At 38.7% G+C, this 12702-nt stretch overlaps 1 protein-coding gene across 1 annotated transcript; it reads right to left on the bottom strand.

The window, feature by feature from the left end:
- Positions 1–6533: 6533 nt before the first annotated feature.
- On the bottom strand, positions 6534–10178 carry LOC306863068 (zinc finger protein ZIC 4-like; the record flags this gene model as incomplete). The annotated part of the gene is made up of 3 exons (XM_079406231.1): positions 6534–6973; positions 9026–9646; positions 9755–10178. The coding sequence occupies 3 exons, from the start codon at positions 10176–10178 to the stop codon at positions 6534–6536; spliced, it is 1485 nt and encodes a 494-aa protein (XP_079262357.1).
- Positions 10179–12702: the final 2524 nt, after the last annotated feature.

Here is a 12702-nt window from a genome sequence, read left to right as displayed (position 1 = left end):
TTACATTTCCTTCCAGAGACAGACTTGAAAACGTGCAATTTGTCAAGAGAGAGTGCATATATCGAGATAACTTGTTTTGTGTGTCTAATTGGAAAAGTCGATGTTGGAAGCCTAGCCACGCGTCTGTAGCTCGAAGAAAGAAAGAAGGAGAGAAAGAATGCCGGAGCGGAAATGAACTGCAGTTGAATGACACTTTACTTGCTGGTGATTAATATTGATCCACACCCCCTTCAAGCGTTGTGCTTTAACAACACGCAGGTGGCTGCTGACATTTCACTCCTCACCTCCAAAAAAAATCCACATACATCCACATAAATATCATATACGAGCTAAATAAAGAAATTTTATTTCTAAAACAGCGCGCAAATTATTAGCAATCAAAAAACACAGACAACAACAACAACAATATGCTTAATTACAATTAAGACAATAAAATTATACTTTATATTGAGAAAAAAAAAACTTCTTAATGAGGAAATAACCAACATGTTCCACATATGTGAAAATTAAAATATTTTAATAAGCACAGATTGGTATAAAATAGCTTCGTTTTATTTCACCAAAAAAAAAAAAATACATATCTGGTCAAGTGTAGCTCTTTGTTCCTCTCAGGCTGTGGGTCATTGGTTTCGGGATCGTACCTTCAGCAGGTCATATAGTCACTGACAGCACAGATATAATGCTGTTTAATAGACCGTGATGATGCAAAAGACATTAAACTTAACAAAGATGTGTCAGAAATTCACATAACACTCCATATATTCATTAGAGTGATCTCAGAGGGCTGTGGAACATTTCATTAATTTGTAATTTATGAATGTTTGACAAATATTACAGGGTATGTAAATATGAGAGGCGTAATGTCTTTTCTGCGGGAGATGAAGAAATGACCCAAAGTCTGTGTTGCTGCTAGAGTGATCACACGAATTATTCCCCCCTGCTCAAACTGTGCTTTCACCATGCACAGCACATTTCCGAGCCGTCGTGTGAAATAGTGCACATAAACCAATGACTTAAAACGTCACATTGGCAATGCACATTTGCATGTCTGAAACACGTTAGCCTACTATGATGCATGATGTCTGATGCCTCATCTGTTTGCGCATCTGGTTTCGGAAACATAGCATAGCATTATAAATATTCTATTCTATTATGTATATTGTTTTTTCACCTCACTATGTTAGTCCTATGCACTACCTGAAATGTAAATTGATCCATGGCGGGTGTGATGGCTCTTCCTCGCACAGCAGAGTTCTGAAACATGCCTCGTTCAGGTGACCAGAGGTCAATCTCCACTGTTACTCTCAGACGCCTGAAACCTGACACCTGAGGAAAGTTGCACAATCCAAAACCATTTTACAACCTGTTGCTGAAGCTGCTTATAAGGAAAGCAGAGACTAATAATAATAATAATAATAAACAGTTGGTTTAATGGTTTGAATAAAATTGGATTGTTTCTGAGAGGTTCATGTCAGCTTGAATTTATAGAAGTCCACCCCATAGCAAATTTGCAGTTCGACTTCCCCATCTTACGCATATTTGGCGACAACACTTTCTTCCTCTGCCTCAAACTTTAATAGCCGAAAAACGTTCTCGCCTCCCTTTCCCTTTGTCTACACAAACCGCCTCATATGTTGCTCATAATATGAAATATGAACCGCGAGATGATAGATTATATTTCAGAAATACTTAATCGCTGAAGGGCACATTCTGCAATTCATTATAATTTGCCCATGTGATGATGTATGGCCCACTTAAATAAATCTGATACTCCCATAAAAACGATTTCATTATTTTAACTTTTCATTATCATCATTACCCTATTGTATCGCACGCTTAATGCTGGAGCAGTTGCATTGATTGATGCCTCTTGTATCATCGTATTAGGAGACTACATGGCCTATTGCCAGCACAGTTTTGACCATTCAGTTGAGGCATCTGGAGATTAAGGTGGACCATCCATAGAGAGCACTGCAAATATGGAAATTCAGTTAATTTGGTTACTTTTGTTTGCATTTCAGTGTCAGTTTATACCCCTCTGAATGCTGTACATTGACTTAAACTGTAATACATGTGAGTAAACCGAACTGAGTTAACAATGTTTAAGATATAAGGCATTTCCCTTTGGAATATCAATATATATTTTTGATTTTGCAGAAGCCTAGATAAAGGCAATGTTTTCAGCTAAAACCAGAAAGTCAAATAAAACGTGCACAACAGCGCACTATAGGCAAATGTGAACCAAAACATCGTGTTCTTTCTTTGTTTTGTTTCTGTTTTTAGTCACGTGAAAAGGTTGGTGGCGAATATGACTAAGAACTAGATATAAAATAATTGCATGTAAAACATAGCAGGTTATCTACTATGAATGTCGTGCAGACACGCACATTACACATCTGCACCTGACTTGCACATAATATTATGTTTCCCTCATATCAGCAGTCAAGCATTTTGTAAATGATCACCTTTTCAGTTGCTTTAATGTTTAAAGAGTGCAGTGGATCCTTCTATTAAATGCTTTGCTGTTCAATAACACAGAAATGACACGCGCTTTCACTGACTAACGCATGAAATCTGTTTTTTTGGTAGAAGCGCAGGATGCTCCCCACATAGCGTGCTGCTTTGCATGCCATCTATCCTGTTCATGCGGCCCTTATAAACTATAATGTTTTAATAGCAAATAGAAAGTCCTTGTTGCAGACTATACGAACAAATTAGAGAGAGAGATCAGAGATCAAAGGAAGCGAAATAAGCACGGGTCGCTCAGCTCATTCAAGCAGCTGCTTTGAGATTCAAGGCCAACAAGCGTATCTTACATTGAAAGAAGGTTCCCATTCAGAGCGCAGGTGCGAAGTAGTGCGGTACATTCTGCTACATTATCTGAAGGTTGTTAGAGATCAGTGTTCACTCTGCTAACTATAGGGGCTGATTCTCACTGGAGAAAAACTCCTTCATCCATGAAAGTACAATAACTCAGCGCCACCGAATAGAAGACTGTGCTAATCTGACTATTTAGGAGCGTATTCAATCAGTCCACCCAATTTATTAGTCATTTCTCGCTATTTCTTTTCATTTAGTCCATGCCAGTAACATTTCTCTTCTCCATTCCACCTCCAAAAGTAATGGTGCAGGAAGTGATGTCACGATGTGTTAAGTTCAAGTTTGTTTCACGTGAGACAAAATTGAAACAATATGGAATCTTTAAGTCCAGTTGGTGCCATTTTTACAGGTGCTGAAACTTTATGTTTGATGTTTCTTTTAGAGGAAACTGCTGTTGGTACGATTTTAACGTTTAAACCTGTGAAGTTTACCAAAGCAAAGTAGAGCTCATTTAGAAATGATCTTACATATTTTCCATAGCAGTGTTTGTGTCATAATCAGCATATATACATGTAGTTAGTATGCAGATGTTAATATTATACTGTAAGTTTATATTTAAAAATTGTGTCATGTACAATTTAACTAACTAATTTAATAAATAAACAGTGGGCTGGGGCGTCCTGTTTTACACTGCATAATCACAGCATTTTAAATATACTCAAATTCATGTTTTCTATATATTTATTTTAGAATTCATATGCTTGTCAAATGACTCAAAAACAGTCGGAACTAAATGTTTAAAATTAATTCAGTCAAATGTTCAATATAATACACAATGAACAATGTACTTGTCTTGACTTTCCTTCGTTTCGAGCTGAAAGCTTATTTAACCAAAACCAAATCCTTATAACCCTTACTTGAGAAACGTAAGAAATGTCCAAGCTGAGCCTGATCAAATTATTTATTTATTGAACGCTAGTATGTAATATGAAAGTTATGCAACTATTAGTGTAGATATGAGTTTGAGGTTGTATGGGGGGAAAGAGGTCTAAAAGTAACCTATTCTGTTTTAACTTGCTTTTTGTTATTGGCTAATTTATATATTTATGTATTTATCATTGCACCTGTCCTGTCATTTTGGATGCGAATTCCAGTCAGCCCTTGTCATGTAATTATGACATTAAATAGAGCATTGAATGGTGTGGAGAGAACAGCTAATCCCCTATTAAAAGAGCTTTGTTAAAAAAATGCAGGACAGTTTCCGGAAGTGTGATTATCGCCTCAATTATTTCACAAAGAAATTATATTTCACACTCAAATGAGCCCTTTTTTTTTCTTCTTCTTCTTCCTTTACAGAAGCAGGCTGTTGCTTGATGTAATCAGAATGTGAATTCATATTTAGGCCAAGTCCACTATATTGTGACAAGTGAATAAACTAGTTTAACTTTGCTTGTAAGTTTTTAAAAAGTTAAATGGATGCGTCTTGTGCTTCAGTGGTTCCACTACACACTTAGTGCTTCGTTTGCATTTTGAATATGCAATGTATTATTATTAGGAATAATACTTATAATTATGATATTAATTGTTGTCTTCGTTTGCACTATAGCTAGCTATTTTAAGGAGATGATTAAGGCTGAAATTGTTAATTCCTCATGTGTAATCGTGTTTTCCAAAACATTTCAACACTGCTGGATACAACAGTCTAACTAGAGAATGGTTGGTTTACCAGAAAGAGAATAGTTAAAGCGGATTCGATTCGATGCAAAAACGAGAAACTGTTTAAAATGAAACCTTTATTGTTCTTTAATCGCAACATTGACTCACGGACGAGCGTGCGCGCTCTCGGGCTCACCAGGAGTCCGAGACAGGCAGCTTGTCGATAGTTTATATTACTTGGAAGTACTTGATTCTGGTCAAATTCGTCTCTTCTTGCTTTGTTGAATGGAATGAAAAACTTGAAACACGTTTGAAAAGATTGCGCGATCAAAATGGTGACAAAGAGAGGCCTTTCCATGTCATCAGCGTCGTTTAGACGACATGCAAGAATCCCCCTGATAATAAAAACACTTCAGTCCAACTATATCCAACAAAGAAGTTTAAAAGCTAAACGCAATATATCCAGTTACACACCCTTGAGGAACATCTGGTGCATAACACTGAGTTTAACGTATTAAAGCCAGTTGAGAATATAATAATACCAAGAAAGTTTTCAGGCTGCTCATAATAGTAGATTTCCGACGACGAAACGCGAAGAAATAGTTATTGATTGAGAAATATGTTGATTTAAAATGATACTTGGTTATTATGCAAGGTCCATCATAAGTTGTTAGTTTAGGTTATTGTAAAACAATGAACACCGTCCTGTGCATCAAGAGAAAATTAAGACAAATATTTGTCAAACCAAGAAAATGAAAACAATCGAACTAATAAACGAACGAATAAGTATCCGTTTAAATGAAATTAAAGCGTATTTTGTAGTTATTTTTCTTCGGAGGAAATATTACATTCTTTCTGACAAAAAAAACAGCATCTCCAGCCCCGTCACCCATATTATATAAATCTGACTCGGCCTTTGCTATTGAATTCTTAACTCACCATGAAGATTCACCGTCGTGAAAAAAATGTCTCTTTGTATAAAAGCCTCTTTGAAGTCTGTGTGAAAATATGCAACTCTTTCATCAATTGCTGCCCATGTAATTGGAGTGTAAAGCTGGAGTATATTTGTGTGTATAAGCGATACAAAAGGATATAAAACAAGTTATCGCTAAGGCATTCGCTAAGAGAATGAAAATTTATTTTAAGTTGCTTGGTATTTAATATTACCTATGTCATTTAGGATCGTGTATATTGTGATCATTTAGGTGTTTTCTATTAGATGATGCCTAATTTAAATATCGTATAACGTAAAAAAAAATAAAAAATAAATCTATTCTAAAGCATAATGTAGGAGGTATTTTAGCTTTGCATCATACACAATTTATTCAAAATACTGACAACTTACAAGGCATTTCGGTACACATTTTAAGGTCTCTTCTGATAATGAATATTTCTTAATAAAAATGCTGACAAGTTTTACAAAATCACAAAATAACCACATTGATTAATGACTAATCATAAATGAACCGTCATATCAAATACAATAACACTGTTTCTATCAAATTGGCTTAGCTGGTGAAAGCACAAATAGAGGAAAGAATCTACGTCTTTATGAAATTTAAATCATCCCAAATATTGATTTTGTACAAAGTATAGTAGCAAACATTTAAAAATAGCTGAAGGACAAAACCTTACAAAATTACTGTTCACACATAAACATTAAAACGTCGTCATTTACAACTGTACATATTTAATAATTAAGCACTTTGGTTCAATAATACAAAAATAAATTATTTACCGAATAAAAATAAATTAAAAAGATATTGAAATCAAAGCGGAATTTACAAAATAATACAGTGGCATGCGTACGGTCGGTACACTATTGAGAAACATAGACACTCGGGACGTGTTTTATATCGATTGGTGGTTAGGCAGTGACATTAGCTGTCAAAGGACCAGTGCATCCTTCAGGAAGGCAGTAAAAGTGAACAAGCCGACTCTTTGAACTGACTTCCACAGGCGGCAGCCTGCGACCATTCAGTCCAAACCGGACTGTCCAAATAAGAGAAGATATCAAAGTCATTTTAGTCACTTTGCCAAAAGAATATTACGTTTTGCTAGAAGCCGTCCCTCCGTTCAGGATTGCCGTACGTTGGCCCCTCTGTATGGCCCGGTGTGGATGAACCGCTGGCTGGGGTCTGGGGGCCACTGGCACCGGAGCTGTGACACACGTACCATTCGCTTAAATTGGCCGGCTGGGACGATGATGAGAGAGGCTCGGAGAGCGCAGAGGGAGCTGGCTCCCGTCCCAAGTCCGATGAAGGAGAAACGAGAGATGGAGTCGATGATTCGTAACCCGAACTCGGAGGTGGAGACTTGCAGTGCACCTTCATGTGTTTTCTCAAAGAGCTGGGATGCGTGTACGATTTGTCACAACCTCTGACTTTGCAGTTGTACGGCTTATCGCTAGTGTGTACGTGGGAATGCTTTTTCCGGTCACTGCTGTTGGCGAATCGTCTGTCACAGCCGTCAAACTCGCATTTGAAAGGCTTTTCACCTAAAACAACAAAACAGTTGTGACAGTGGTCAATACAGGTAAAGCACATTATTGCACATTGAACACATAAGCAAATATCATTTGCATCAGTCGAACTCATGTCATACTGTACAGGGTATATCAGGTCACATGAGCCCCATGATATCGTGATTATCTTTTTACTGCTCTGTCTGCTCTCATGGCAGGCCCCTTGTGACTGGAACTCTCAGACAGCAATGATTTCTTTTCACAATTACAGATTATTGGGCATCCGTTCTTTAAAGCGTGTGCTTTTGTAATAGTTTCATTTACCTTTGCAATGTAGAGCAGAAAGATCTCATAAAATACATCTGATCCACCATCTAAACTGCTATTAGGCCTGTCCCTCTGTAACCATAATAGCTGCTGGAGAATGCAGCCAGGCAATAGAAATGTTTGAATTAATTACATTTAATCACATCAAGCTTATTTCCGAAGGACATAAGCTCCAGGAGTTTATACGACTACGTAATTGCTGCTGTCTAATTACAGTTGCGTGCTGAATATCAATTTGACCTTCAGCTGTTGGGCCGAGAAAGCCAATCAAGAATATTAGTGTACTACAAGAAAGCAGCAAGAAAGAGACCCTTGGGAAACCATATCATAACCAAAGATTCAAATACCGCCCAAGCAAGAAAATATAGCGGCTGCCCTCGCAGGATTAATAGATAACGTTGGTTACACATCAAAACTGAAATAAACTGTTATCTTAGATGTAGTTTCCAGTGAAACCTTACACGTAGCAGTCTTGCTTATTATGCAAAAAGAAAAAAGAACAATCTCACTGGCGGACATCGACCTTCTCTACTAAACCTGAAATGCAAAAAAAATAAATTATCCCAGTTGCTTCTAGCTGTGAAGAGCCCACAAAACATTAGCAATAATAAAAATAACTATAAAAACCTAATGCATTTTATTAATATGTTGCATGTTTATCCTGTGAAGTCACGTTTGATTTATTCTTTCAGGACTTTGATATCGACTTGTTGCATGCGGTCAGTCTGCAAGTTTAGTCAACAGTCTACGCGTAGTTACTTACAGTTCAGAAATACATGGAAATAACTACAACATCATGTTCCTTGGTGCAATTAATGACAGTCGTTTTGGACAGTTTCGTTCTAAAGCCTGCTTCAGGGGGGAAAGGCTACTGAGCAAGGGTAGGCTAACTGGAACACACACACACACACACACACACACACACACACACACAGCTGCAGTGTAAGCAAACCAAGACAATAGCCAATCTAAAATGCTACCATGCCCCTGTAGATCGTTCTGAAAGGATAACTGAGTACTTGAAGAAATGTGCTGTTTTATTTTTTATGAGTGTTTGTGGTTTCCAAAATGTAGCAAAGGAGTAGCATATAGCAGTTTGCAATGTGACCATAAAATACTTGTGTACAACTTAGAGTAAGTAATTGTAATATAAACAGATTATGTCCATAAACGATTTATTGTGGAAAATAAATAATTTGGGTTTTTAACATAAGGCAGCACCTATAGCGCTTCGTCTTTTATTTATCTTTATTATATTATTATTTTCGTCAGCCGACTAAACTGCACTCAGTAGGCCCCAAACATATGGATGTGCTGCAAAGCTGTAAGCAATCTGATCAAGTAAGGAATACATTATTTTTACAACATACATGCTTAAAAAAGCAAGTAAATCAGAAGCAGTAACACTCCACAGTGCTCCACCATTATATGTCCCCATTCTTTTAAAAAAACTCATCAAATTACAGTGAAAATAATGATAATGGTGACAGTGTTCTGCCAAAATCCTTTATGAACCACTGCATACATTATTTTTCTATAGAATCTCTTAAGTCAACCTTCTTAAAAGCGGATTTTTTTTTTTTTTTTTTGACAAACTGTGCCTCTTGTAAGCTAGCTCACGTCATTAATAAACCAGTTGCTGTGCATCGATTCGTTTACACTCCAGCTTCATTGCTGTATGCCTAATGACGGAGGAGTTTTACGAGACGTTAGCATTTAACTAAATTGTCCTAAGGGACGGGAAATGAAGCCACTGACCTGTGTGCGTCCTCTTGTGTATTTTCAAGTTTTCCGATCTGGCAAATACTTTTCCACAGCCGGGGAACGGACAAGGAAACGGTTTCTCTCCGGTGTGCACTCTGATGTGATTCACAAGTTTATACTTTGCTTTAAACGGCTTTCCCTCTCGCGGACACTCTTCCCAGAAACAGATATGGTTCGCTTGCTCCTGTCCTCCGACGTGCTCCACAGTCACATGTGTCACTAGTTCGTGCATGGTGCTGTAAGTTCTGGAGCAAAGTTTTTTCGCCGAGTGCTCGGGCTCCTGCCACTTGCAGATGAGCTCTTGCTTGATCGGTTGCCTCATGTATCGGAAAAAAGCGCCAGCTCCGTGGTGGTGATGTGCGCTGAGATTCATGTTCAGATTGAGCCCGCCGTATCCGTGCAGAGGAGAAGCAGCAAACGGGTCTGCCCTGGAGCTCGCTACTTGACTCAAATGATCAGAACGAACGTACATTTCGGCAGGTATTCCTAACCTTATTTGTCCGTTCAAGGCTTGGCCACCTGGTGCTCCGGTAGATGGCTGCTCGTGATGAAGTCCAGGGAAGAGCGTATGGTTTCCAGGGTCGGGGTGATGACCATAGTGTCCCGGATAGCTACCTGTTGTTGAGACAAACATTCCGTGGTGAGAGGCTGAACCAGAAGTCTGATCGGTCAGCACGGGCATGGCTTGAGCTGTCAAATCTCGGCGAAAGAGGAAGTCCCTACCTGCGGATAGCGCATGGGCCGTGTGAGACATAGAGTACGGGACCGTTGCCGCCTGCACCGGGCCAAAAGCTCCCGTTTGACTGGAGACCACTTCGCTGTGGCCTGCAATATGATGATTGTGGTGGTGATGGTGGTGGGGATAATGATGGGTTGGGCTGATTTTGAGGGCCGCGGAGTGCCCCATGTGTTCTGGCCCGAATGGACTCGGCCCCAGGCGGGGTTCCGCAGTCATCTCCCCAGGGTGCGAGTGAGCCATTGAGTGTGGATGGCTGCTGAACCCCGGGAAGCCTGTCACGCTCTGAGGGGTATGGTGGTGATGATGGTGATGGTGGTGAGCCCCTGCCAAGTCAACTAATCTCAGCGTCGTGTTCCGTTTGGAAAACGCGGGGTCCATCACAGGGCTTCCCAAAGCATCCACGCTCATTACTCCTAATTTTAGAATAACTTGACAGCAGGCAAAATAATAATAATGATGATGACAAATATATTTTAATCGCTTTGAAGAATACAGAAGAAAAAAAATAATAAACTTCCCCTAAAGTTTAGTTGCTATCTCAGTGCCTACGTGGAATCCCATTCGGTTGAGAGGCAGCAGCAGGACGCTTTGATATACTGAATAGAGATTCATGGTAGACGCTGCAGCCCGTGGAGCCAAACAATCACCGAGCGCTCTAATTGGTCAGAGCTCTGTGATTGACGTCACTCGTGACAGTTTCCAATGCGAAGAAAAATGTTTTAGTGACAGCAAACAGAGAGCGCGCATGCGCCGAGACTCAGGCAGCGGATGAAAAAAAAAGTTTTTGTTATGCAAAGGTTATTGTACTTTTAACTGCAATCTCGAAGTTACATCGAAGCAAATGCACCTTTCTTTATATTAGATCTGTGGAAAATCGGCGACTGCGCGTTTAGCCGCAATAATGGACTTGCATGCAATAAAAATGCGACATAGGTTCTGTCTAGTAGTCCGTTATAGAGAACATTTGAAGAAGCTCCATAATAAACATCGAAAACGGCAGTTAGTACAAAGTTAAAGTTTGCAGTTGCATGCAGCTTGCTCAGAATCGGTTTTCTCTGTATTTAACCATTTTGTCGAAAAAAAGTTCACACACCTCCTTTTTTTCTCTAACGGTGCTTCTACGTCGTCTTGGGATCGGTGTCTTGTGAAAAGCGCGAAGGTCGCCTATTGTCCGGAGGGGAAAAGTAACGCTATAGACCTGTTGTTATGATCGGGGGTAATTTTCGGCCTCAGTTGCTCAGCGGCGGCGGATCAGGCACACAGGAGGTGGTGCTTCATCAAAAGTGTACAGGGCAGCAAAAGAAGTCTTGGCAAAATAGCTCGAGTAGCTGCAAAAACAAAAATCCTAATACAGATCCAATCCAGTCTTTCCGATGCGTAAAAGTTTATCATTACCCACCGATATTTGATAAACACACTGTTGACAATGCACCTGTTATAAATAAAGTACAATCATGAATCAACAACCGGCTGTTGCGTTTGTCTTCTATAGAAAGCTTGAAAGCAACAGTGGCCACCTCATCAAAACTGGCTCAAGAGTTTTAGTAACATTCTTTGAACTTTGAGAAGGCATTGCACGCGAATGCGAATCTTTCAACTGATTTAACAGATATAGTCAGTGAATGTACATCTAACTCGATTGTATGTCGACAAGGTCTAGCATAAGTTAAAAGTTCAATACGCTTCAAAACAATTAACAATAGGCTAGCTGTCTAATGAAGTTTGGATTTTAATATATGTTGGATCTTCCACAATATTTCACTGTCTATTTTTGTGGTAGGAATGAAGAATGTTTTTTATAAAAAATAATAATAATAATAATATTTGTGTCCATGTTGCCACAAGGAGATATATATATATATATTTTTTAAATACATGACTACTTAATCAAAAATAGCATACATTATAGTGTGTTGCTTAAAACTCCTTGACCTTGTAAATAAAAGTGTAATGCTATTGTTTGTTTCTTTGTATGGCACTGAACGTAATTTTTCCAATACGCAATGAAATAAGCCATAAACAGGCTCTGTGTCAAAGCAGTTTAAATCATCATGAGGAGGTGAAATAAGTTTTGCTGAATTGCAATGTGTTTCTTGCACAGTTTTGGTGAACTGAATGTTTCCCTCCTTGCACAATAGAAGTTTAAATACATAATTCCGATACAAAATTATTACCGTAATTGCAACTGTTTGAAGCTTTATTGTAATCAAACCAGCCGGACACAAATAGGACGTGTTGAGTGAACTGACCTAAAAAGGTCAGAAATCATATGTTCAATCTCCACTGGAATTAGGCGGATTATACGTGGAGACAATATTTAGATAATATTGGTGCCCATGTGTCTCGATGAAAAATGGAAAGAGTTAACACCCCCACCCCCTGTTTACTTTGTTTTGTAACTTCATTCAAAGGTATATCATGTATTTTTACGCTGAGAATACAGCATATCAGAAACAGACGTGACAAAAGTTTTTTTTTTTTTTTTTTTTTGTGTGTGTGTGTGTGTGTGTGCATGTTTATGTGGTTTATGAGGACACAAATTTGTATAATGACATGGGTATGACAGAGGTATTACAATATGAAGGTGGTTTATGAGGACACTGCCTATGTCCCCGTAATTCAAAAGGCTTAAAAACATACTAAATTGTGTTTTTTTGAAAATCTAAAAATGCACAGTCTCCTGTGAGGGCTAAGTTTAGGTGTAGGGTTGGTGTAGGGCAATAGCACACACAGTTTGTTCAGTATAAAAACCATTACGCCTATGGAGAGTCCCCATAAACCACAAAAACCAACATGTGTGTGTGTGTGTGTGTGGTAATGGTAGTTTTGTGATTGCAAGTCCGCAAAATCGCATTTCACGGAAACACTACTTCATCTGAAGGCCATTGTGGTCGTTTTATGTACAAGTATTACGATCACATGTGGGCACAAA

Source organism: Barbus barbus, assembly GCF_936440315.1.
Source record: "Barbus barbus genome assembly, chromosome: 44".
Taxonomy (NCBI): domain Eukaryota; kingdom Metazoa; phylum Chordata; class Actinopteri; order Cypriniformes; family Cyprinidae; genus Barbus; species Barbus barbus.
Note: the sequence above shows the minus strand (reverse complement) of the source record. Positions and strands in the feature narration are given on the sequence as shown.